This window comes from Lichenostomus cassidix, chromosome 1Ab (genome assembly GCF_008360975.1).
Source record: "Lichenostomus cassidix isolate B80296 chromosome 1Ab, HeHo_3.0, whole genome shotgun sequence".
NCBI classification, from domain to species: domain Eukaryota; kingdom Metazoa; phylum Chordata; class Aves; order Passeriformes; family Meliphagidae; genus Lichenostomus; species Lichenostomus cassidix.
The window spans coordinates 7,076,462-7,103,698 of NC_139481.1; the positions used below are offsets into that span (position 1 = coordinate 7,076,462).

The window sequence follows — 27,237 nt, forward strand, 5'->3', positions numbered from 1 at the left end:
ATATCCACAGTCAATTAATCTAAAATTTCTGTTGCTCTAGTCTTGCTCCCTTCACATTAGCTCTTTCTATTAAAATGTGTTCCCAATACATGCCAGCAGGCCTGTATTTTAAGCTAATTATGATTGTCATCCTTATCATACTTGATTACTTTTTCCCAAGGACAGAAATTGTTGGGCAAGTGGCATGGGGGTGGAAATTGGAGCCCAGAGCCATCAAATGTAACGATGACAGAACTGGGACGCATTACCTGATCACTAAAATGACTCAGACCACATGCAGATGAATTGTTTCCCTTGTTAATTCATGCAAACATGGCCTGGAGGTTAAAGGAATTGATCTTGAGATCAGGAGGTCTCTGCTTTATTTCCAGCTCTGTCACTGGTTTGTTTTCTGACCTTCAGCAAGTCATGACTGTATCAATATTCCTGCATTGATTTTCAACTCATATGCATGGTGTGAAGGGAGGGCTTCAGTGTGCTGATGAATTTGGGCTGAAGTTTTACCCCCAAGGTCACACAAGACAATTGTGAGTGAACCAAAAGGAGAAGCCAGAAGTAAACTCCAATGGGAGGTGTCAGCTGTGGGGCACCTTTGCTTCCTGGGCAAGAATTTTGGCCCAAGACTTCAGCCTTGCCCACGGACTTTGAGAAGTGCATCTCCAAATGTAAGAACAAGGCACAAATTATATGATGATGATGATGATGATGATGTGAAGGAAAAGTATGATGGGATTAGGCACTTCTCAAGTTGGATTGGTTAACTCTGGCTAAATAAATAAGAGCTGTTCTTTAGGAATGTTAAATGGAGACAAATAATAATCATAGAGTCATAGAATATCTGAGTTGGTGTGTGGTGGTTTTTTTTTTCCCAGTAGGCAATCTAAAGTCTGAGTATTTTGTTCTGAAGCTGTTCTCGAATGCTCTGTTTCAGGCATGGTATGTTTCATCACAAGCTGTGTTCTTTTGTTTTTCAATAGCTGCTATTTTGCAGTTGAGTAACTCAAAAATTCTTTGGGCCAAGAGAAAAGTCATTGAAGTCACTCGTAGTGGGGGAAAGGAAGGTGAGAGGCAGCTGGTGCTGAGTGATATGAGTGGTTGCTTGGAGTATAAATCTGAGAAAGACAATAGATTTGCTGCTCTTGCTGCTTCCTGAAAAGAGTCACAGTGTTTACTTCATGATGGAACTCAGATTTTACACATTGAAGATTATTCCTGTCTAGCAATTACTAGTTTACTTCTATCTTCCATATAGATGTAATTCTTAATCTTCTTCCCTATTGACATTGTTAGCTATTTTCTGGGTCTTCCCCAATGATTTTTTGGCCCAGCCCCATCCTGTTGCTATAAGGAGAGTATTTTTCTCCCCCTTGCTGAGAGCAGAGTGGTTGAGGTTGGCTTGTGGCCGTGCTCTTCCCACTCCAGAGCTCTCCATCACTCTCTGCTCTCCTCTGGAAGGGCTCTGCAGTGGGCAGTGCCAGTGGGAGGCAGCTGGGTGTCTGTGTGCCCCAATCCCTGCTCCCACTGCCCAGGGCTGTGCTTGGGACCCTGGCAAGGAGCCACAGAGCTTCTGTGTTTGCCTTCCTTCAGCTGGGTGCTTCTCCCTGCAGAGCACGGGCAGCAGGAGAGGCAGGTGATCTGTAAAGCACTGTGCTTTTATTTTTATCCCGTGTAGCCAAGGCATTGGTTGTGTAACTCAAAAGAACAACCTAATAATAAACCCGTGCTTGCATTCAGAATTCAGGCTGGGTGTCCCTGCTGTGCAGTCGCTTCTTGCTGCTGCTCTCTTTTGAAGAGGTTTGGGCAGACAAGGGTTGGTCATGCCTTTGGCTCCAGTTGAAAATGTGGTGCCAGCTCATATTTTAGGAAACAGCCATAATTTGGGAAGGCTGTCGTGTGCAGCACTGGATTGTGGAATTTGTATTTTTAAGAACCTTCTGGGTGTGACTCTGTGAATTCAGTACTGCTGGTGCCTGTGCAGTGACAGGAGTCAAATTATAGAATTGGGTAAGAAAGTGTACAAATCTTTCCTGTAATGGCTGTCATTGAAAAGAGAAAGATTGTAGAATATGGCTAGGCTTTTTTAAGAAACTTGCCTTTTCTCTTTTTAAACGTTTTAAATTTCTTTTTATTTGTGCCAAATTGGCATAGCTTTTTATAAGTCTTTTCTCTTTGTCACTTTCCTCACATTTTTTGAGGAGAAAGGCCATGGGAAGAGGAATGGGGTGATTTAGGGAGGAAGAAATGTTTGCTCGTGCTGTGCTCTGCACTTCTCCAGTCAAACAGTAATGCTGGTTGCTGTGATGCCATATCTGTTAGGAACAAATTGCAGTATTAGTGCCCATTGGGGGTGGCCTGCAGTTCATCCTGCTCATCTCTCAGTGTGATTTGGGGAGGAAGATGTCTTTAAGTGCTTGTTTGAGGTGCTAGCCCAGAGACAGGGGTTTTACCGAGTGACAAGTGGTGGGGCTGGCTGTCACCCTGTGCGTGTTTAGCCTGGCACCTGGCCTTGATGACTGCTTTTAATGGCTGCTTTTTGCTGGGAAGCTGAAAACCTTCCTTCAGCTTTTATCATTTTCATCTCACATATTGCACTTGATGTGGCCAGTGAAAGACCTTTTGTGTTTCAGACATTCTCTCCCCTTTGTAATCCTGACCTAAGCTTTGTTGTGAGGAGGAGAAGTGGCATTGCTGGGAGGGAGCTGCTGGGAAGGAGATTGCAGGGCTTGTGTGATTGGTGTGACCATGTTGTGTCTGGATGGTGGGGAAGAAAAATGCTGCTTGGGTTTGGAAAAAACGTTTTGGTCACTTGTTTCTCAGTATTAAAGACTATCTGAGTATCTTAATCTCGAGTTTAAAGGGAGGGAAGAAGCCTGTGTTTTGTTTTGTCTGCGGTGAGCAAACAGATGTTGTTTGAAAAACATTGGAGAAAGGAAATGAAGTCTTGTGGTTTCTTCCTTCAGTGTTGTCCTGGCAATAAAAATCCATGATGGAACTTGCAGACTTTTTGATTAGACAAATAGCATTGGGAAACCCCTGGTGCTGGAAACCTCAGTAATGTGTACAGCTTAAGTCTGTCTTTTGGCTGTACAAAGGGCTGACAGGTGGAGAGAAACCCTCAATATTTGGTTGGGGCTTGCTGTGCTCGTGTTTCACTTCTCCTTTTCTCTCCCTGCACTGTGTGTTTTATTTGGGGTTGGCTTAAGGGTAGGGATGGCTTGACCACCAGCTGTTTTTTTGGGGAAAGCAATTTGGGATGAGCTTCAACCTGCCCTGAGCACCATCCCAAGGGTGTCCTGAAGATTCAGCCTCCTCATGGCAACGAGGAAGCTTCTCTGAGGCTTCTTTACATACATAAATTATAGCACATATTATTTCTAAGACCTTGAACTTTAGCCTAAGACAGTTTATTTGAATTTCAGTACTTGCTAGCATTGCTGTTTATAAGGGCATGGAGTGACAGGACATGGGGAAATGGCTCTAAGCTGAAAGAAAGTAGATTTAATATAATTTCTTCCTTAAATACAGGGAAGAAGTACTTAGCTGTGAGGGTGGTGAGGCACTGGAACAGGTTGCCCAGAGAAGCTTTGTGTGTCCCATTCATGAAATATTCAAGATCAGGTTAAATGGAGCTTTGAGCAGCCTGGTCTAGTGGAAAGTGGCTGATGGAGGGTGCAGGCTGTAGGGCAGTTGTCCTCTCCTAGAAGGGGAATAGCATAATTGCAAGAGAAACAGTGAGATTGTCTTAACATGGTGAGCAGAGCGTACTGCAAACCACCCTGTGTTTTAATTCCCTCACAGGGTAAGTGGGACACAAATGAACATCTGCAGAGCATGGAATTAATGCTAATCTAAATGAAATCTCTTGTTACCTTCACCCTGCACTCTTTACTTATATTGCAATTATCTTGGGGTCATCAGAAGCTCTTATTTTTTAGTTTCACTCATATCCTTATCTACACCCTTTGCACCCCGCATTATTTTGTGGGCAATGTAAAACAATAACAAAAAAGAAAGGGAGCTAAGTTCTTGAGCAGCAAAATTAGTTGGTGCTAGTGGTTTGAATTTGGTTTTTTAAAAGTGTGCGTGTTCAGCTCTCCCTTGAAATTAGCACCCATTTTGTGGTAGCCAAAACCACAATACTGCAAATGCAGTTTCTGCAAGGTTAATGCCAGTGGGGTTATCAACTTGTAGTGTTCTCATTTTCTTTTCTATCTGGGATTCCCATCACAAGAAAGCATTCATAGCTGAGGTAGAGGTAATAGACAGTCTTAATTTCTAAGGCCATTTATATTTACCTTAATTTTTTTTTCCAGCACTGATTTTAGCTGAAGCTCAGCATTGACAGGAAGAGTAAAATTCTCATTCATAAAGTAGCATGAAACTCCTTTCCATACTCACAGCCTTTAATTGTCTGAGGGGATGACTGCTCTTTACTTCAACATTTAGGATAGAGAACTGGAAGTGAACATGTAGGAAGGAAAGGAAAAGCTACTGTTTGTTGACAAATGGGAAACCTCTTGTCTGGTTGTGCCTTTGTGTGACAATGCTGCTGCCTCAAACTCTGTCATCTTTCTTAACTGCTCTAACTGCAGGGAAAACAAAGCCCCCAGTAAAAACTATAAATAAGACCAGTCTTGCCTCCTCGCCTTCCTGCATTGTAGCTCTCAGCCTTGTAATTTGCCTGCCTCTCAAGCCTCTCAAGCTCATTATTTTGGGTTTCAGCTGATGCAGAGCCCCTGGGTGGATGGGAACTCTGGGGAGCAGAATGTGTAGAGTAAGCACTGAGCTGGGAGTGGGCACTGAGTTGAGGGAAAAAGGTAAAAACATGGCAAAAGGCTGCCAGGCTCAGGGATGGGAGTAAAACCTACAAACCTGGAGGGACACGTGGGAGAGGCTGGTTTGTGTTTCCTCTTGAACAGCTGAAGCCAAGTCTCCATGCCTTCAGCACCTCTTCTTCCCACCACTCCTTCCCACCTCCTCTGCTTTCCTTACTCTGGGTTGAGCAGGATCCACATTCCTGGCATGGTGGTTGGGGAGTAAATTAGGATTTTTCTTGGCTTGTTGCTTTGGGGTGTGGTGGGAGGGAGCTGGATTGTGGTGGAAGACTAGAAAAGGTGAGGCAAGAGAAATGGTTGGCAGGAAAACAGCCTAAAAAATTGGTGGAGGTGTGTAGGGGAAGCAGTGGCAGAGTGCCAAAGAGAATGGTTTGGTGAGGGGAGAAGAGGAAAAGGTCAGAGAGGAATAAAGAGAGGATAAAGATTTCAGAAGAATGGAATAGGTTTTGACAGGAAAATATTATGTCAAGAGCTCGATTAAATAGAGTAGTTGAAAAGCTGTGTGTTCTGTAAAAAAAAGGTTATTAAATAAGAGACTGCTATTAGATGAAAAATTCACATTGCCATTTTCTGTGAATATTACTTAAGCTTTCAGCCTGGGAGCTCTGTAATGAAATAGATAGGAGCAAAATATAGAGAATGGAAAGGAGAAACCAAAATTAACTTCTATTTCATTGTTGGATTTGAACAGTAGAACATAATGCAGCATGGTACAACTTTGGAAAACTAATTACAAAATGAAAAAAACCCCAGCATCTGGTGGTGGGTTAACCACTGGTTTGCTGTGTCAACATCAATAATACAAGTATATATTCACTCAGCTCTGGGTGTAATCTAGTCGCTCAGATCATACCTGCATGAGTAGCTCCATGTAAGCACACAAGTGGTGTCCTTCCCAGCTGAATCAAATGATTTCACTGCTCTGCCTGCTGAGGACTCAAGCAGTCAATCTCAGTAAATGTTCCTTTCACCTTTCACAGTTCAGGTGCAATTCCCAGCCACGCAGAAGGACAGAGATCTGGTTGAGTTCATGGAGCTGAGATGATTTATCTCAGCTTGGAAAGGGATAATATGTGACAACCCCTTATTGTAAATTTGAAGTCAGATCAGCTTTTTTTTTTCACTTGTTATGTTCTGTTATTTAACACAGCTTTTACATATACTCCTTGGTAAAGGCTGATTAATATTTGATGAAGACAAATGGAGTTTTCAGAATAAAGCATAAGAATTGCCCCAAAAGCAGCAGCCATCTGAGATGAGAGTGATCAGGAGGGAACAATCTGCCATTCAACTCTGTGGCTTGAGAAAGCATCACTTAGACTGTAATTTTTATTCTGCTCTATATTTTTAAGCTGCAAGTGTAAAGTACTTTCAATTAAAATGCAGTTTCGATGTTTCAGCTTTCGAGAACTTGTGATAAAATTAACCCATGCAGAGTTGAGAGCAAAGCAAGACTGCAGTACATCACAGAAGCCTTCTCTGCAGCCTTGGAAGGTTAAAGACAGACAATGAGCCTAAATATCTTTTAATTATCTATTAAAAATAAATGTTTTAAAATTAATTCCTCCAGCTGATGACCTTCTTTGTTTTAATGATTAAGTGTTTGAATGTCAGAATTATTCCTATACAGGTGATATGGTAATGAACAACCCAAAAGTTAAATTGGCAAGTGAATGCATTTCAATCTGGCACACATAATACTCTTTTAAAAAATGTTTAATTTAAAAATGTTTAATTTAAAAAATGTTTAACAGTTTGTAAAAATAGCTGTAACTGGGAAATCATCACTAAGCAGATACATTTCCCATGGGATCCCTGGGGGACCAGATTTTGGGCAGATGCTTGTTAAATGTTCTAATTTATCATCCAGAACGAAACATATTCATTTATTGATCAAATTTACAGAGGATGCAAAAGTTAGGGCAGTGGTAAATGGAGAGGAAAAGAACTGCAAATCATTAATGCAGAGGTGTGAACACTCAGTGACTTGGGTGGCAGCCCAGTTTTAGTCATTTAGTAGCAGTGAATGCACAGAGGAATATAAAATTTAGGTGATGCTCACTTAGTAGAGAACCCTCTTTTGTTGGAAGTGGTTTTGGGAAGGATTTGAGAGTGTTGGTTCACCAGCTGGGCTGCCTGCCCCACAGCAGAGCACCTGAGTGTGGAGGACAAGGTGTATTTTCTATTCCTGGCAAATTTAGAAACAAGATGAGTTGCCTTTCCGAAAGATGAACTATGGCTTAGTTGGGAATTATTTTGGGAAAATCTTGTAAAAAGGGTGCTTTGCATTTTTTCCTCTTCTGCTCTCTCTATCCCTCTCTGCATGAGACATCCCAAGTGCAAGAAGCAGCATTTATTCCCTATGGAAGAACACTGAGTCCATGGCTCTGACAAGCAGTTTTGTTGACTGTCTCCTTTAGAATGATACTGTCAGAGAGATCCTGGATTTTAGATTCTTACTGGTCCCCAGCTGCAACACTAGCAGAGTTTCTCAGTGCACTTGGCAGGCTATTAGTAGCTGAAACAAAAGCTTGTAATTTTGCATATTAATGATGAAATACTATTAATACCAGTAGAGGTCACATAGGTATCTGGTATTCTGGAGCCTAGCAAACTACATGTTGAAGTGCATTCAATGCTCTCATTGGATGTAAAAATCACTGAAAAATAATTTCTCATTCACTCTTTTTTTTTCTTCTGGGAGGAGCCTTCAGGAGGTGGAGTTGGAGTGCTTGGCTCATCCACTTGTGTATGTGTGAGGCATGGCTGCATTTCCTCACTGGAGACAGAGTCCATCAAAAGGTTTTAATTAAACTCATTGAAATGATGGGGGCAATGGAGGAGACAGATGAGGGGAGCAGAACTGCTGAAAGATAAGCAGGCACTGAGACCTCGTGCATTCACCATGCTGAATGGTTTTCTTGTGTTTTGAGAATTTCTGCTTAAAGACAGATCCAGAGTGCTCAGTGCCTCACCCTGTGCTGCCTGTAAAGCTGGGCTCTATAATGGAAATACAGATTATGCTAATTGAGATGCAGTTTTATAGTGCTAATGTGTATTTTACTCTTCTGTGTGGTGAAGTGCAGTCTGGGTCTGAGGCAGCTGACAATGTCCCATTCATATGTAAAACGTCGTGAAGGATCTGCGGTTTGGGATATTTCAGAACTGCCGCATGAGGGAATTTGTACATCTGGAAGCAATATTATCCATGTTCACTGGTTGCTAACGGGGAGAGGAAGGTGTGAAAGCAGCTCCCAGCCTCCTGCATGGATGTGAGGATGCTGCTGGAAGGAGGCAGGAGAGGTGGAGAACTGCCATGGTGTGAGGAGCAGGATGTGGGGCCAGCACTGCTCTACAGAGCTGGACCTGTCCTGATCCCAGTCAGCTGAGGCACGAAACAGCTGCTGGAAAAGTAAAAGATCTTGCAAAGAAGCCCATTGCATCTCTGTGCCTTGGGATTACTTGGAGTTTAGGAGTATTAAACAGAATAAACTCTTGGAATAAGACAGTAAGCCCAGCTGTGTATTAATTACTAGTTGGGACAGATTTCAAATCGCAGAATCAGGCCTTTGCTGTCTGAGATACTTTTTTCCTTTTAATATCAGCATTTGGCCTCCACATTGCCAAGGAAGTAGCATCCTTAATTTGTGAGAGCTCATCTGCTTATCCAGCGAGCTGCAGTCATAATCCTCTTAGCCATAATGAATGACTGCTCTGGAAGCGATTACTGCAGGATTTCATACTTTCTTTTCTGCTTATCAAATTCTTTAGTGCTTCTTTTTTGTAAAGAAAATTGTTGTTCATAAATCACAGTAAAGTATCAGGAGGATGTGACTGCACTAAAAATACCAGGGGGCACTGCTTCAGAGGTGGTAAATCTTGGTCCATCTGGATATGTTGTGAGGACAGGAATGACCTGTGTGCCTCATTTTTTGTTTGTCAGGTCAGGTGTGCATATTTGTGTGTGCACTGCTTCTGCCTCGAGTTCAGAGACCACAGCTTTGAGCCTTTTCATTGCTCCAGGTTAAAAAGGCTGCTGCTGCTCTATTTTCTGTTCTGCTTGGCTTGTGAGAAGACTTGCTGTGCGCTTCAGTATATCCATTGCAAATATGATTTTGTGTTTCATCTTCTGTGCACATCTGTTGAAGAATAGCAAAGAAACAGTGGCTCAAATAGACTGCAGCTGCAGCAGCCGTCGTTTTCATTTTGACTGTGATTCAAGATAAATGCTTTTGAAATTACAGCTTTCTAAAGAAACCTTCCTCCTTTAAAGGTTTTTCTCTCACACCCTCTTTTTTTTTTTTTTCCTTTGTGAGCCCATAAATCATTTTTGTTAAGCAGACTGGTACTAACAGTGCGATGGAAGTCGTGGGAAATGTGGAAAAAGAAATCCAGCTTCTTATTTTTTTAGGACAATGCAAATGTACAGCTTTTTTTTCCCCTGGACCTACATTTACACAGTTTTCTTTTGAACTTACATCAGAGAGATGGGATATAGCCAACTATCTACAAGCTTGAAAACTAGGCTGATAAGAAGAACAGAGCAGAGCATTTAGCTCTTTGCTGTGAAGACAACCCAGCAGCAGAGCTGCCTGTTGATGTTGTTACAGTGACTATTTAAAAATTAGAGGAAGGAATGTTTAGAAACCTGTGAGCCTCATTAGAAACCTTCCTACCTCCCCAGATTATTGTAGTCTCATTTTGCAAAACATGTGGCTGACTTGTAGTGGGAAAGTAAAAAAAAGTGTGATGTCCAGAAAGAGTTTTTCTTTGCATTTGATATACTGGATCCATAGTGTCCCTTCAAAGAAATTCATGATGCACATGTTTGTTTGTGAAATACATGTATTTAAAATCACAATTCCTAAGCTTCTAACTTCATTTGTACAAACGTCATTTGTGGAAAGTTGCATTAGAGATGGAAAAAAGGGAGCAATACAATTCATAAGTTGATGTGGATGGGAAAAATATTTTTATTTATTTATTTATGAACACTTAGAAGTAGTTCATTGAGAAAAGAAACATACTTTTTTGATCAATGTTTTGTGACATCTGGCTTTGCTAATTGATGATATAAATGACAGCATTCTCAGAGGTGAGCAGACAGCTGAGGTGGTCAGTGATCCATCCAGAATGGACCTGTGAAATACTGTGATGCCCCCAGATCTGCATTTCATGCCAGAGAAAACAAGGTTGTATCAGAAAAGTTCTGACCAAGTCTAATGCAGTTTGTAGTTTGCACCCACAAAAACTTGCTGCATTAAAAGAAGCCTGTGCATTCCAGAGATAAACAAAACAGAGCTCTCCTCATGGGAGAAGGAAAGCCTGTGGAAAAGTCTCTTGATTTAGGCTTGTGGATAATTTCTTGAGACTTCTAAAGAAATGCTGTATAGATTAACATTTTTAAAAACTGACTGGAAAAAAGTTTCTCATTGTTCATTAACAGGAAAGAGGATGTGTTAATTTATGCCACATGCAATGTCCGTAGGGTGACCAAGGATCTGAGTCTCTGCATAATTTCACCCAAGGATATTAACTTCCCCACTGTGCCCAATTAAATCCATCCCCATGCTAATCTGAGAACAAACAGGATAAAATACAAATTTATTTCTGGAAAACTGTCTAAAGCAAAAAGGAATTAAATATCTCTCTATTCTTTGGAGGGCATTTACAACTTTTGTAATTAGCGATTAGAGCTAAGAAACAAATGGTGAGATTCATTTCCTTAGTCTGCCAGGATTTATTTCCTGGAACCTCAACCATTTAGGGTTGCTGGTCAGGGGAAAGGAGAGGAGCTACCTCCAGAGCCATATGGGGTGACATCTCTGCAGCTCTGGCTCTCTGTGAATTGTAGGAGCTTGAATGAGTAGCTTATAGAAAACTCACTTCCTAACAAGAACTCAGTCTGTGGCTAATTGGTTTTGTGGAAGTTTTTAAGGTCTTTGTCTCTACTTTTCTGGCCTGTGAACTGGGGACTGTTGCTTTGCTCATCCCTGGCCCCATAATTTGCAGCTTTCCTGCTCTTCTCAGCCGTAAGCATTTCACTAAGGTGTGATCTCTTCCTTATTTTTTATACTTTGCTTTTGTTGTATCCATTTTTGTTTCTCAGGCTAAGCAAGCCCTTGTTTTTGTAGCTGCTGTCTGGTGTAGGGCAAAATCTGGTTCTCCATTAATATAAAGAAGAATTACCACATTCTCTACATTTAAGACTTTGGCATTCTTACATACAATACCTAATCTGATTTTTACTTTCTAAAAATAGACCTCTCAAGCTCCAGGGAAGAAAGCTGCAGTGTTGCCCTAAGAAATCAAAAGAGGCCAGACAAGAGCTTAGTCATAAATCCTTGTACCTGTGGTCTCCAGCTGAAGGACCAATAATTTAGTCTAAAATCCTGAGCTGAATGCAGCAAAGCACAAGGCCCCAGATGTCACAAGATGTTGCTATCAATCCCTTGATCTTTGTGAACCCCTGCTGAAGGATTAGTGTTCATAAATCATTGCCTGGAGAGATGTCCCAAAGTCTCCTTGCTCAGGCTGTGCAGCCAGGGCTGGGTGACAGCATTTGCATTCACTCTTCATGGCCGTGGTTGCTGATTAAAAATTAACCCTTTTATACCATCTGGTGTCCTTAGCCTGATTAGTCTGTAGAAGGGAGCATAGGAATTTTAATGACATTTGAAACGAGGTGGACTTTTGTCGTTGAGTTTCCTATTTTGCCTGTGGTTTAAATTTTGCTGAAGTCTCGCAGAGCAGATTGCTGTAAATTATTATGGAAGGCTCGTTTTCCTGAAGCAGAACAAGCTGGTTACTAATGACAAGCTTGTTCAGCATGATTTCAGCAAACTTTCTTAAAGCTATGTGGACAGGATGTTCCAAAGACAAACCCTGGGAAAAGGCTACTTCCTTGGGTCACTTACTTCACCTCTGCCCTGAATGTTATCATGCTTCAAGAACACCGGGTGTGCAAAATGTTATTGGATTGAACCTTGCTAGGTTTGGATTTGAATCTGACCAGTCTGCCTTGATCATAATTCCTGCTGGTACAGACAGAGCATGGTTTCGTAATATCATTTACAGAAGGATGTTCACAATTGGGCTGTGGATGTCTCACTGTGGTTAAATTGTCTAGTAAAGTATTTAAATGTGTATTCTGATGCTTTATCCTATGTGACAAATAGAAGTAATTTTCAGTGGTACTTCGGGGTTGTAGCAGAAGTCTCTGCAAAAAAAACTGTGTCCAGATCTTCAGCTGAAGACTATCTCAGCTAAATAATAAATGAATCATTATACTCAATAATAATAAATAATGATACTGAATTTTCAGTGTGGGTATAATTATTTATTTTTGCTTCGATTTAAAAATTCAGGAAGTTGGAAGGCAGTAGCTTGTGTAAACATGGCTAGAGATGGCAAAGACATCAGAAACCATTTTGATGCTCCTATCTTGCCAGGAACCAGGCGGTACTGATTCTTCTGTCTTGGTTGGGTAGGGAATGTTTAGGTGAATGATCAGAACTCAGAGCACAAATGAAGAGCAATCAGACCAAAAAGAGGAATAAATTGGACTTTTTTCCTTTCAAATAAGAGCAGGATCTGATCTTCAGCCTGAGTCTCACCATACTGCTGCCAGTGCATACTTTCTCCTCCTCAGTGAAACAGCTTGTATCCCAATAGGAAGAATGAATTATGTATGTCAGCTTTAAGCAATGCTGTATTAGGGAATTTTGTCTTTGTACTTTAGACCACAGTAATGAAAAGTTAAATATTAATATGTCCTCAGAACTTTTCTCAAATATTTGTAATATGAGACTGTTAATTTAAGAGGCAGTGAACAGAGGCAAATTTTTTACATTTGGTTTTTGTTAGCATGCCAGTAATTAGAATAGTCCAAGAGATGTAAATTAAATGTTACCAAGTAGGGAAGCAGTTGCTAAATAGCAGCTGGGGAACTTTTAATATCCACAAGTCTTGGAAACTGGAGCTTCTGACATCTCTGAGATTGTAGAATGGCAGTGATGGAGATGCTGCTGAATGCATGCATACATTGGAAATATCACCTGTTTGTTTCTCACAGTCCAGCGGCAGAAGTGGCAATTGTTTTGTGTGTCTCCTCTGAAAGAATCTCCTCTGTGACTTGATCACATACAAAATTGTGAGAAATGGTTTGATTTGTCCTTCTGACACTTTGTGAGAAGGTCACCTTCATGGTTTTCAGTCCCCAAAAATCTTGGTTCCCATGATTTCTGTCCTACCCCCTTTCACTTTGGGTAGGCAATCCCAGTGTTCACATACCTTTTAAAGCCAGTCATCTCCCAGTAGAAGTGCTGCTATCTCCCCTTCCTCAGTTTTTCTGTAGCTCCTGATAGGTAGAGGCAGAAATTGTCTTGATGTGACTTATATTCAGTGTTTTTCTCTGGAGATCTCCCATTCTGGACAGGGTTTTTGTAGGTTAGCAAGTGCATTAGAAATGCCTCTGCCAAGGAGAGGTGGCAGATTAAGCCTGGTTCCCACATTTCCATGGGAATGATCTTCAGTGCTCTTGTGCTCAGTGCACTGTCATTCACAGCTCAAATTCCTGCTCTTGCTACTGGTGGGTCTGCATGGAATTTTCTGGAAGTTGAAGCTGTTCAGGGATGCTTCCTTTCCAAGATTATTTAAGGCCTACACATGTAGTTTCCTTCTCTCCATGTATATACACACAGCAGATTATTGTGTTGATAAGCAGGGCTGTTTATCTTTCTCTGAGAAACTGAAATTTGGTGCCTAGATAGCATCCTCTACAAACTTCCTTATTAGATTAATCACTAGTGGTTCCACATATTTTAGCAAGGTGGGCCAAAATTGTATTTTGGACAAACCATTCCTGGGGATGGAGCAAAGGTCTTGTCCTAACAAGCTAACAATTCACCCAGTTGCTCACACTCCTGGATAAATTCAGGGAATTCACATTTTTGCTGCACTTGCAGTATTAACACTACTCTTTAATCATTAGAGGCACTGAATGCTGCTGATCTTAAGGGTCTTTTACAACCTAAACAATTCTGTGTTTCTTTGTCAGCTGTTTCACACTGTCAGTGTGTGTGAAAGTGATCTTTTGATCAGTTCTTGGAGCCATGCATGTGCAGTACTTATCATTAGATTATAATTAACTGTAATTATGTATGGAGATCAGCCCAAGCCCTAAAATGGAGCTTTGGATATTTACTATGCTAATAAGAAGATTTGGTGAGGATAAAGGGCTTGATTTTTTAATTTTCACTTCCACAATAGTGTGACAGATCCTTAGTGGAGGTGTTGTTAAAATTAGTAGAGCTGCAGTCACCCTGCATTCTTCAGTCTTTCTTACTGCAGACTGCTATAGGGAAGGTTCAGGTCCAAAAGGTTTTGTCATTTTCAATACAATGAAAATATATTGCCCCAGAGAAGCTGAGACAGTAGAAAACAGGCTGCAGGAGCCCAGAGAGGTGAGTTTGCCCACAGACGTGCCAGCAAGTGTTCTGAACTATATAAAAACATCCCTGGTAGCAATTCACTTGAGGGAAGTTGTACAAACAGTGCAGGTGGGATTTCTGCTGAGGAAAGGGAGCATTCATCTTTATTTTGATGCTGCATTTCAATTCCAGGCACGAGTACTCTCCAGGTGTGCACAGATGTGCTGTGTTCAGTTGTGTCAGGTTGCTATGCTAACCCCACAGTCTCACTCTAAAGGCTTTATTGAAAAAACAAACCAATTAAGTAATATTGGAAATGATAAAATTGGTTGAATCACCTCTATGATTAAGGCTCTACATTAGCATTTAGCTTTTGCTGGGGAGATGGTTGCTTTGTTTATTGTCTGTTTACATCTGGAAACAAATCTTTCATGTTGTGTAAATAATTTAATCTTTATTGCTGTTACTGCTGCATATAAAATGCTGCTGTGCTGATACCTGCTGGCTAAGTGAAGCAGGAAGGGATGGATACATTTATGCATGGTACTATTCACTGTATTTAATGGGAATGAAAAGTGAAATAAGAGTTAGGGAACACCACACCAGAGTTATTATTCTTCTTAATTTTAGGACAAAGCTTCAGTGTTGCAGGACCTTAGTTAATCACTTTCTAATGGCCTGGATACACTGAAATACTCCCCTCTCCCTTTCCCCCTGCTGAGGTGTTTTAATTGCTTTGCCCTCGAGTAGAAGGCTTCATTTTGGAAAGATTTCTTTATTGAGGAGGGGGCTGCAAAATAATCTTGAAAGCTTCTCTGGACACAGTTCCTGGCACAGGATATGGAGGAGGATGACAGATGGGGACAAGGTGGACAGGAGCTCTGTAGTTAGAATGGCTGCTGGATTTCTCACATCCTCACTTCAGTATTTTCTTCCAAAAATCACTTCCAGGCTCTGGAAACTGACATTACTCACATGAAATACCTTTAAAGTTTTAACTTTTTAACACACATTCCAAGTTATATTTTAAAAAGGCGCATTAGCACAAAAATGGAGGAACCCCAATCTTTGTCAGCATGACTGAAAATGCTCAGAATTTAATCAGGTGTTTAAATGTATCAGTTAAAATTATCGCCTCCACTAACATCACTGTCCTAATTGTGACGAAAATTGAAGCCAGTTTGTTTACTGAGTGTGTCTGACTCCTGACAAGACCCATGGAATCTGTCTGCTCAGGGAAAAAGCGAGCCAGCATGTTATTAGATAATTATCTCCTATTGAAAAATAGCCACGAAGTGAGTGAAGGAATCAATTATGTTTCCAGATTGGACTGTATGCAGTTTGCTGTGGTTTATATTACTTGATGTATCAATTATGATTGCATATTAGGCCTCAGTATTAAAACATTACTGGACTGCATCCTCCTTCTTGGCTTGCAGCCCACAATATCATGTCTGCAAGTGGTGTAACTCATTGCTGTGGGACACTTCAACAGCTTCTGGTTACAAAACATGGCAAGAGATGGTAAAAGCATGCCTGACTCTGCTTAACATGATGTTCCCAGCAGGAACATCTCTCTTCTTTGCTTTTTCTTTCTTGGTTGTGTCTCAATTAAACCTTGATGAGACAAATCTTCCCTCATTGTGATGCCTGATGTGGGTGTCTGACAGCCTGATACTCCTTCCCTAGTTCTCAGGGCAAGTTGGGGGCAGAAGAGAGTTAGCAGAGGGTGCTTCTAATGTGACATTAGAATCACAGCAAGCTTTTGTTTTTATCCTGACTGTGGAAGGTGATTGGAGCTGAATGGCTTCTTACAGAGTTTTATGGCCACAAAGGTCTAACTTGAAGCTGATGATCTCTATCCTTGCTGGGGCTCGGGTCAGCACCTCTCCTGAAACATTTTTTGTCATCCAAAGTGTTGCAGTGAACTAGCTCCTTGATCAGACCTTTGGCAAAGCTTTTGGTTTGAAAACCTGCTGGTCTTCGATGGGGATAACACAGCCCTTGTTGGTTCGTGGATCAGTCAATTTTCCAGTTGCAATATGTAGAGCAAATTAGTTTGTGGTAAGAAGGGCAGCAATGTTTGACTATGTGTGTCATGAACTGGTGAGTATCTGTTCTAGGAGAAACAGAAGAGTTAGGCCAAAAGCTTTAAATTAATGCATTTTAATATGAGGTTCCTGTGTACATCTGTGTTTAGGCTGAGAGAGCTCAAACATTGCCTCTCAGAGGTGCTGATTATAGAAATCCATCTCACTCCTCCCTGATGATCAGAGAAGCAGGTATCTGGCACTGCTGAAAATTGTGTTGCTTTGGTGTCCACACTTGAATTTTTGTGTACCCAAACCGAGAGTTGTTGCGTAGCAGCTTTTATGAGAGAGCTTTTATTTTTAGTAATTTCCACAGTAGATAAAGGGTTTAGCTCTTGGACAATTGCTAGGGAAAGGAAAATCAGGAGTTAAGTGACAACACTGTCTAGAGTCCTATGATCTGTCAGAAAATCTTTTCTTGCTGTGGCTATTGCAGTTGCTTACTGCTAACCAGTGTTGCTAACCTGTAGTAATTTCAATTTCCCCTTGCAGTAATGCGCAGAAATCCATTCGGGATGGACATTTGTTGTCGGAAAGGATCCAGAAGCCCACTCCAGGAACTGTATAATCCCACCCAGGTGAGTGTCTTGTGGCTAGAATTAAGCTTCCCAATCCAGCATACAAATGCAGTCTTTTTTGAAGAGATTTTGGTCTGGTTTTCTCATTTACATGCAGCAGCTGCTTTTGTGGAGAACTGATCCTGGAAGCTGCAGGGTTTAGTTATAACATTCTACAGTTCCAGCTAAGGGCCTGATTTTTAAAGGCTTTTAGTTGTCTTCATGACATGGGCTCCTCCAAAATCTTTTCTTAGGTACCCAAAAGCCTTACTTAAAAGGGTTTACTTTTTAGATCTAGCTAGAAGCCAAGGCATTGTATTGACTCAGAGTGGAGGGGTAAGAGAATGTGGTATGATCTGCATGAGACAAGGAGTGCAGTAAGACCATAAATTGCAATAATTATACATTAATATAATATATATGACTTAAAGGTAGCCAGCTACCTTTGCTGTCCTGGTCCATGGCTTGTATGGAGTCTAGACAAACCCTGTAGCTCATGTTCTCCCTTACACTGTGTGTTATTCAACACCTGACTGTCTTGATGGGAGCTTCAGATAACCTCAGTTATTGCTCCTCTTCTGACAAGCAGTATAGGAACACTACCTGAAATTCATGCTCCTGTTTGCTCCTCTAGATCAATTTATTCCCTACATGTGGGCTGAATTGGCACATTCAGGAGAAGCATTTCCTGTTGGCAGCTGAGAGGAAGTGCTGCCATTGAGAGAAAATGCCAGCTGACTATTAAACATATTTATTAAAGTTTAACAACTGCCTATTATATATTTATCCATCAATGAATACATTGAGTTTTACTAAATTGGCTATTAGGGAAAGTGACTATCCCAGTAAATCTAACTTGTTAGATTTAACAAGGCAGTAAATGTTTTAAATACTATTTGATTATGAAGAGACTCACTATATAGTGTGCAAAACGAAGTCTGAGGGATTTAAAGTATTTACATAAAGAATTGACAGCAACCCAAAGATATGTGATATCTGTTATGTAGGGCAGTAAAGCTCCACTTGCTCGTTAGTGTTGTTTTTATGAACACAGGCTGACTTTCTAATTCAATTTGAATTCTGTGCATGGCTGGGAACATAAGTTTGTCATACTGTTATACCAATCTTTATTGACTATTATGGGAGTCAGCATTGCATCAATGGAAAGTGCATGCAGAAGCCCTGAAGAGGAGCAATCCACTGCTGCAAAGGAAAACTGTTGGCATTTGCAGGTTAAATTTAAAGCCTCTTTGCAGATGCTCAAGAGGAGCAGGTAAGGGAGAAGAGACTGGCTGGGTAATTAGTCTCTCTGGGGTCTGTTCTGTGTCAGTCAAAACCTTTTTGCCCTTTAACATCATTAAAGGCCAACCCATAAGAAAGAAACATCCCCATCCACTGAAGGGCCATAATCCCAGAGCCCTTGCAAGCTTGGACAACTGAAAAGATTCCCTGAGTTTCCTGGAGCAGAGGACATGGCTGGCAGCTCCTCCCTTTCCATGTACCCTGACCAGGCACACCATTAGCATCCCTTTCCAGGCTCACCAGTGAGCCAGAAAGTCGAGGTTTGAGGAAGTGCAGCAGTTCTGGCAGCTGATGTTGAACTGAAGAGATGATGTTTTTTATACAGAAGTGTTTCCATCAGCTTGCTGATAACTGTCTTTATCAAGCTTTTAATTTTTGTTTCTTTCTTTGTTCTTAGTTGGTGTTTGATTTTTTTTGGAAAGGGCTTCATGTGCTGCCCTCAGTAGCAGAGGGACAGACAGATGAGTGTATGCAAACTAGGAAAAGAGTAACAAAACAAAAGGCAGTGAGTAGGGGCTGCCAGAGAAAACAACAGACTGCAGATGACACCTAGAATGTTTCATCAAATACATGGTTCGTCTTTTTTTCCCCATTTTTGCCCAAAGAGATGTCTGTCTCGCCTTTCTTTAGGTGGCAGACTGGAGAATGATGTGCATTCTGGCAGGAATTCTTGTTCCTCAAGAGTTCAAATGGAAAGAGAAAGGGGATTCAAACACACAACAAGTAGCAAAAGAGAGAATCTAGATGTAACTGAATGCAGATGAAGGAGGAATGTGACATAAGCTTGCATTTTATCTTGGGTGGATTTTGTGGGGTTTTTGGTTTTTTTTTTTTTGCACATGAAACCCCAGGAATTTAAGAATGTGGCTAAACAAATACTTGCAAGACTTATTCTTAGAAGACAACATATACAACTATGTCTTGTAATTTACATGTAAATTACATATGCAGCCCAGTGCTCCAAGAATAACAGATAATTGAGGGTCAGCCCATGAGCTGGAGTCACCAGAAGTTCAGAATTGGGTAACATTACTCACACTTTTGTGGTTAACATTGATCTGCTTGGTGCAATGAACATGCTGCTGAATTACAAGAAGTTGCAAACCAAAATAGACCAAATGTTGTAGGGATGGGAAATAAGGAGGAATGGGAAATTGCATCCTTAAGGTTAGATTTTGTTTTCTAGTTGTCAAGACTAACATTTAATTCTCATTAAATACAAGTAGCACCATTGCTTAGTCTAACTGTCCAGACTTCTGAGAGGAACAAGAGGAACACAGAAGAAATAAAGTTCTGTATCCATCAGGATCCAAATCCAAGGATGTTTTGTTTCAGTTTCCAGATTGACATTGCCTAACCTTAATTCATGAATCAACCTGACTGTTTTGCTAAAGGTCACACTGTTTGCCATGTTACTTGCCTTTGCAAACATCTCTTTTTGTCGAGGAGAGGTATTTCTGGGTGTCTGCTTTAGGTGTAGCTGGAGCCAGGTCTAGTGATTTGCTAAAACTGGTGAGTCAGAGCTGCAGACCATGTGTTAATACAAAACTGACAGGGCAAGGCAGAATTTTCTCCTTGTTTTACTCGATCAAAAGACGAGCACACAAGGTCTTAAATCAACCATGGTTGTTATTCTATTATAACCTCAGATTATCATTATTTTGTTATGTGTTATTTTGTAATAACACATACCATGTGTTGTGATAATTGTATTGGACTGGTTTGGTGCAGACATTCCAAAATGACCCATTTCTTTTATTACTTCTATTTTTTTTCCCTCCTCTCCTTCCCACGAGCAGAAGGGAATTAAGTGAACTGTTGCCTTGCAGACACGGTTTGTACATCCTCAGTCGCCTCAGGCCACAAATGCTGCTTTTTGGGAGCTGCCCTGTGATTATCTGTGGCTTAGACTGCCTGGATAACAAATGTCAACCTACCAAATACCAACCTAGTTCAGGCCACATCACTCACCTGGGTTGTAGTTTCTTACCTTCAGTTGATTTCCACTCCCTAGGATGGCTCTGGGCAGCTGTTCTGCTTCCTGGGCAGAGGTCTGTGGTGATGTTTGTGGTCTGAGCTCTGTGCACTCATCATCCACAGCACTTTGCATCAAAGGTTCCAATGCTTCACACCTGGTGTTTCTGCCCTTGGGGAGCCTGAGGCACTGAGCACTGTGCAGTTTGTGTCAGTTTGTGCTTTGGCTTCTCACACTCAGAAACACAAGGTCATTGAGGAGGATGAAAGGTCCAATTCACTTGTCTGCAGCAGCAAGTGACCAGACTACAAGAGAGATAAAGAACTCAGGATGCTATTCCAGAGCACAGCAGCCATGAGCTTCCTGAGCCACGGTTGTGTTCTTATCAGCTGTATCATGCAAGAAAACCTTAGACAACACACAGTTACTCTATCAGTCAAAAAGGGGAGAAAAAACGTAGATCTTGCCAATTCCAAAGTTACTTGCCAATTCCAGGAAGACAAGTAAATTACAGCATCACTGTACACCAGTGCTATCCATTATTTTTTCTGCAGTTTTCACGTGGATATGTTCTGGAATTCAGAATTTCTTCCTTGAGACAGCCATATAGCTATCCTGGGAAGTGAACTTTCAATGTGAGGAACATTGCAGTTTATCTGAAGAGCAGTATGTTAGAATTTATCGATGCTTTGCAACTGAGAAGAACAGCCATAAATATGTGTTTTTGTCCTTATCGTGGGCAAGAAGTGGCCTAAAAGTTCCACCAGTGCTGAAAACATATGTTGTGTGATTGATGCTGCTCTTTGTAGGCAAATCTGTGCAGGTGATAACAGCACGGTGAGTACAGCTCATAATCACAGTATTTGATTGATCATAGATTAAAAACCCCCTAATGGGAAAGGTGCAGAATGGAGACATAAGGAAGAGCAGTCAGTGTGCAATGCCAGACTTTGGGTAGCTACTTCTGTTGGTAAATAACAACTTCATGTGCAATTAGCCTTGTTTGCAGCAGCAAAATGCCTGCTGATGAAAGAGGAGATAATTGATTTACTCCATGGATGACTTCTTATGCAGAGACATTACTTACTGTCGTGCTTGGAAGTCATAAAACAGCAGCTGGCCTGGGATGAAATATTACATTAACCTTAGCAGAAAAACTGCACTAGTGAGAATGCTTTGTTATTAATTACTGATTACAAATGATAAGAGCCAGTTTTAGATGCTGAGGAAATGACTTGGGGAGGGGAAGGTTTCGGGTATGGTGTGCTTCGTAGATCATTCATTGTGACATGATGGATACCTTTGTAAGTCAAGAGGAATTAATCAGACAAGTATGTACAGTAACTACCAGCACTCAAGGCTAGAATTATCCCCAGGACATGCTTGTTCAAGTTCCTGCAGAGCATTGGGATGGATTTTTGGGCACCTGTGTTTAATAAAAGACTTGTTACCTGCATTAAGTGAAAAAAAAAATACAGTCTCACTCAAAGTAGCTCAGATTTCCCAGAGAGAAAAAGAAGCAGCACCTCTTTTTATATTCTCCATTCCTTGATTTGTACTTTATAATTTCGAGAGCGTTTTGAGTTTTACTATAAAAGATTTCTGGAGGCATAGAAGTATAAGAGGAAATGTTTAATAATACAAGAGACATGGCCAAAACCAAAAGGGTTGTATGTGTTGGAACCATCCCTGTGTTCATGAGGCAATGGCAAAATGTGGGGGGTGGAATGAAAACAAAATTTTATTTCCTTCACGGTATGGTTGTATTGGAGGGAGGAGTGGCTTTGTATTCTAGGTTTTCCAGCACGCTGTCAGTGTAGATGTTTTTATCCATTTAAACCTTGGGAGAAAAGTGAAATCTAATCTGTTGAAAATTGATGGCAAAACTCCTAAACTCTAACTCTGAGTTAAGAGATGTGATCCAGGGGATCAGAAAGGAGCTATCCTTGTGAATTTTTACCTGTCTTTTCACCATTCCACACATTCTATTGTGCAAGAAAATGCTGCAGGTCTTGTGCTGAAAAGATTTCCTTCTTTTTTTCCACCCCTGGTAGTGACATAATAAATATAGCCAAACCAAAGAGAGTTGGAAAATTTACAGTGCACTCAAATTGATGTGTATTTCTGGTGCCTGGTAAATCCAGGAAGGAGTGGAAGGAGTGTTCCTTTCTTTTCAATCTTAAATCACATCTGAACAGTATTCTGAGTGTTGTCCAGCACGGAGCTAAAAGCAAAACATTACATCCAAGTTTTAGAGGAACAGTAAAAAATCACAACATCCCCACAGTCAGATTGCCTGGCTGCACAGCAAATTAGCAACCTCTGTAGCTATCAAATTCGTGCCCTAATATAAATCTTTTCTCCCTCTAAATGTGGGCTGTGTCTTAGATCATTTCAGACAAGCATCTGGGGATTAGTGAGAGGAAGTGAATATTAATTCAATTAGAGGGCAGAATATGAATGTACAAGCTGGCGTGGGGAATTGACATCAGGAGCTGAAGTAACAAAGACATCTCTATAGCTGGGAGAGGACAATTTCAGCTATTCCAGTCAGGCTTGGCTTTTGCCTTGCATATATTTTACTTATGAAATAGTAGTTGAAGGAGTTATATTTACATAGCAATATAGTTAGTGTCATATTTTTGTGAACTCTAAGCGTGGATGTCAATAGATGGATGGAAGATCTGGAGAGCAGATGCATAGTGGCAGCTTTCAGTTCATTTTGATACATTAAATATTCATAATAAGCTCAGCTGAAGGAGAAAAGAAATGTTTAGTTGAACTGGTGGGGAGAAGCTGAAATCACTGGTACTTCTCCAAAAGTGTCATTTGAATTGAATGAGGGTTCCTGTGGGGAAGGTGAGATAGGCAATATTAGGCACTGGTTTCTTTCTGTAAGGACTCATTGTGCCAGTGACATCTCTCTATAAAGTAATAGCCAAAAATCACTATGCTGAGCACAGGAGAGGCTTTTTTGGGCTTTTTTTCCTCCCATAGCTTTGGACTTATAAAAACATGTCTCTGGACTCTGGCAGGAGCTCAGGGGTTCAGCCTCGTGGGGCTCAGTGACTGTGCAGAGGATCTCACTGCAGGGGTAGGAGTGATCCTGCTGCTTTCTTCAGCTGTTTTGGTCTTCTTTCCTTCGTGTAAACTTGGCTTAATAAACTGTTGCTGGATTTGCAGCTGTGTGCAGGAGGGTGAGGTTGTCTCCTTGCCAAGACCTACTTCTGTCCTTTCCATTCCTTCCTGCCATTTCCTCCAGTCCTGAAATCTCCTTCTCAGCCTCAGTCCTTCTCAGACTTCAGATCTGCTCAGTCTCCATCTCCCATCTCCCATCTCCCATTCCTACCTTGTATCTTACAAAAAGGAGTGTATTTTTCTACATGAGTTACTGTGCAGATTTGTGGTCATGGCTTTGTCAGGGAGCAGTGGAGCCACACTGTGAAGCAATGAGTAGGAGACACTTCTCCCTCTGAAAATTACACTCTCATTTATTTGTTTATTTTAGACAACTAGTGCAAAAAACCCCATAAACAAGCAGGTAAAAGAAAAAAATCTATCTGTTTGCTGGTAAAAATAACATGAAAGTGTGTCAACAAAGTAATTGTTGACAGGTCTTGTGTTTATTAAAATGGAAGGAGTTAGAAAACAGTGCAAGACCTGCTTTTCCACCTGCAACAACATCTAAAGAGGTCATGGGACACTGACATGTAAATGCATTGAGAAATTCGTTTTCAAAAGGGATGTAACAGATCTCTCCCTGCTCCTGCTTACAATCCCTGAACCACACAGCCACTGATACATCACAGGAAGATTGGTGGAGTCTTCAAGCATCACCTGCATGCCTTGCAGGGAGTATCATGTGCTGGACCTCTTTGAGACACCCACTTCAATTTTCACTTGGGCTGTTAAGTGAGTTACTATATAAAATATTGACGCTGAAGGAAGAAAACTGCCTTTTTACCCAAGTGTAAATGATCTTGAAACAAAATACGTGGGATAAAAGAATGATTTCTTAGGCGGGTTTAATGAATAATTGATTTTTGCTTCTGATGACATTATCAGTGTAATTAAATCTGTGGCTAAAGGAGTAAGACAGAAGGTATCATCCACTAAGACACTGAATCTCTTTATCCCACCACTGGCAAAGTGCTCTCATCTGTTATTAAAGGCTCTCCTGCAGTCGTGCAGGTTCAAGATCTGTCTTGTCACCAGCAAGTCGGTCTTGTGTAAGTAGCAACATGATAAAAATCTGTGTTCAATCTGTTTTCCACATCCAAAAATAACCTAAATAAGCTTCCTTCCCTGCTAAACCCACTCCTGCCTTTGGAAGCTGTGCATTGAAATGATTTTGGCTTTGTGCAGGGTATGTGGATATTGGTGTGTGTTTCCAGTTGATCTAAGGATGGTCACTGACCTGGGTCACTCCCCAAGCCCCACCAGGTGGTTGCTGTTGTGATTTCTTTTATTCTGTTGAAAGTATGTTGAAAAACCAGAGGGTTCTGAGGAATAAGAACAGGAGATAGGAAAGTAGTCTGAATGCAGCTGGGCTTGGCCAGTGTGTATATCTTCAGAAGACATGCTTATATGGGACTGTGGGTTCTGTCTTGGAGGAATGGGGCATGGAGGGGAATTGCAGAGGCCAGGCAAGGATAAACTAAAGGCAAGGGCTCAATCTGCAGCTGCAGGCACTGAAAGTAAACCATTAATTTAAAAATTGAGAATTATCTATCTATTACACTTATCAGCTTCTGTTGCTTTGTTTTGCAAAATTAATTCTGAAAAGCAGTTTTTGGCTTTCCTCTAAGTGACATCTCCTGGACACCATAGTGGTCTCCTGGAATAACTCACTCCCTTGTGAATCCTCACTGTCACACACATCAGCCTGGATCCCTGATGCAGTGAAGGGCTGGAGTGTGTTCCACTGCAACGCTGCAAGTCCACATGGGATGAGAAATCTAAATTCTGTGCGGTGGGTCAGCGTGTAGGTGATGAAATGTGTGATGTGTTTTGAAAGCCAGCAGAGATCTTTTTGCAGATGTCAGAGCAGCCTGTTGTATCACACATAGAGGAGTCTCATTCTGTGGCTACTGAAGTCAGCAGAAGGACTCCCCCATGGCTTAGCTTGCCTTGGGGACAAATCCTTTCCTTTCAGAGACTCAGGGAAATGCTCCACTCCCATTGCTAGCAGCTCTGATTGTGTTAGAAATACTACACTGAGCAACTGTTCCTGGAGAACTCCCTTGTGCTCAGTGTAGTATTTCTGACACAGCTCAGAGGCTGCAGCTGGGAGTGGGGCTCCTGAGTCTCTGAGAGGACTGTCCCCAGACAAGCTAAACTCTGTCACTCTGCTGACTCAGTAGCCGAGATGGAACCCGTTGCTGGAGTTGCTCTGATCTGCAAGATCTCTGCTGGCTCCAACACATCACATTTCATCTACACACTGACCCTACCTAACTGCTGACCATTCTCATCCCATGGGCTGCAACACCTTGTGGAATTACACTCCAACATGACGTGTAGGTGATGAAATGTGTGATGTGTTTTGAAAGCCAGCAGAGATCTTTTTGCAGATGTCAGAGCAGCCTGTTGTATCACACATAGAGGAGTCTCATTCTGTGGCTACTGAAGTCAGCAGAAGGACTCCCCCATGGCTTAGCTTGCCTTGGGGACAAATCCTTTCCTTTCAGAGACTCAGGGAAATGCTCCACTCCCATTGCTAGCAGCTCTGATTGTGTTAGAAATACTACACTGAGCAACTGTTCCTGGAGAACTCCCTTGTGCTCAGTGATACTCAATGCTTTCCTTCCATCCCCATCTCAGTGATGACACAGTAATCAGCACCACATCAGAGGCAGCAGCAGAGGCCTGGCAGAGCTCAGCTCTCTTTCCTGCTGTGCTGCAGGATGTTCAGCAGTGCCTGAGCTGCTTTGCACACTCAGCACACCAAACAGTCATACTAGAATTCAGCCATTATTGGTTTTTGTCACCAGATCTTTATGTCTCTGATGCACTAGCAATGCCTGTAACAGTCATGCCTGCTTATCTGTTTCTCAGGGGCATATTGGGGGTATAATTATTGTCTGCATAGTGTTTGGATCATAAAAAATGACAAGTGTAATTACTGGTTACAAGTTAAATTGTGCATCTACCAAAACTACACAGCTGCCATGTGATGTATCTCTTAAATTCCTCACTTACTTGAAGGCAAGCCAAGTATTTGCTCCTTTCTTTAATGATCTAAGTCAAAATGTAGCAGTTTGATTTTCCTGACATATATCTTTCTCACCACAGCCTCCACTGATATACACTGGGTCTGAAATCTAAATGACTTCAGGGAGAAGCAGTGTTTGCATGGAGGCCTTTATAGACCAAGGGCAAACTGCTTTCTCCTGCACAAATATGAGCATGAGTGTGTGCATGGCCCAGCTGCTGCTGAGTCTATGAATTAGGGATGTGCTCAGCCCTGCCAACAGATTTAGTACCAGGCTTGAAAAGGGATGGTTTTGTATGCCCAGTGCTTCATTATGCATACAAAATACGTATTAGTAAACCTGCATTTTGATTCCCCAAGATATATTTGCATGACTGGCTGTAGATGGCTTTTCTGTACTCCAGCTGCCGAGCTTTGAGCTGAAACAACTATTTCTCAATGGGAAGAGTAATTGTTTCAGCTCAGAATTAAGTGGCTAATCATTAGGAATTCAATTGGCATGAAATGCACAACATTAATCACAATGCACTAACGTGTCGATGATGGGGATGTAGGGTGTTTGCTCCACTGAAATTCCCTAATTGATATATCTGGTTTTTGTTGGAAAGTATTAATGTGGGCTCTGTTGTTAACCAGGATATGGGAGTGTCAGACCTGGAGGGGTTTTTTAGAGACTGCCCTGCTGCTCAGGACACAGCAGTGAGGGGCTGAAACCCTTAGAAAGGTACTTTTTTTTTTTTTCCTTCTGAAATATGATATTAAATTTGACACCAAAGATGTATCTTGAATAAAGTACTGTTCATATTCCATATATTCCATACCCAACTGGCATA

At 41.4% G+C, this 27,237-nt stretch overlaps 1 protein-coding gene across 2 annotated transcripts in view; it reads left to right on the forward strand.

The window, feature by feature from the left end:
• CHST11 (carbohydrate sulfotransferase 11) overlaps positions 1-27,237 on the forward strand; it is a 140,192-nt gene that overhangs the window by 44,032 nt on the left and 68,923 nt on the right. For both annotated transcript variants that reach the window (XM_085049655.1, XM_085049656.1), the window contains exon 2: positions 16,849-16,934. In XM_085049655.1, coding sequence (XP_084905781.1) covers positions 16,849-16,934 — 86 coding nt within the window. The remainder of the gene's footprint in view (positions 1-16,848; positions 16,935-27,237) is intronic.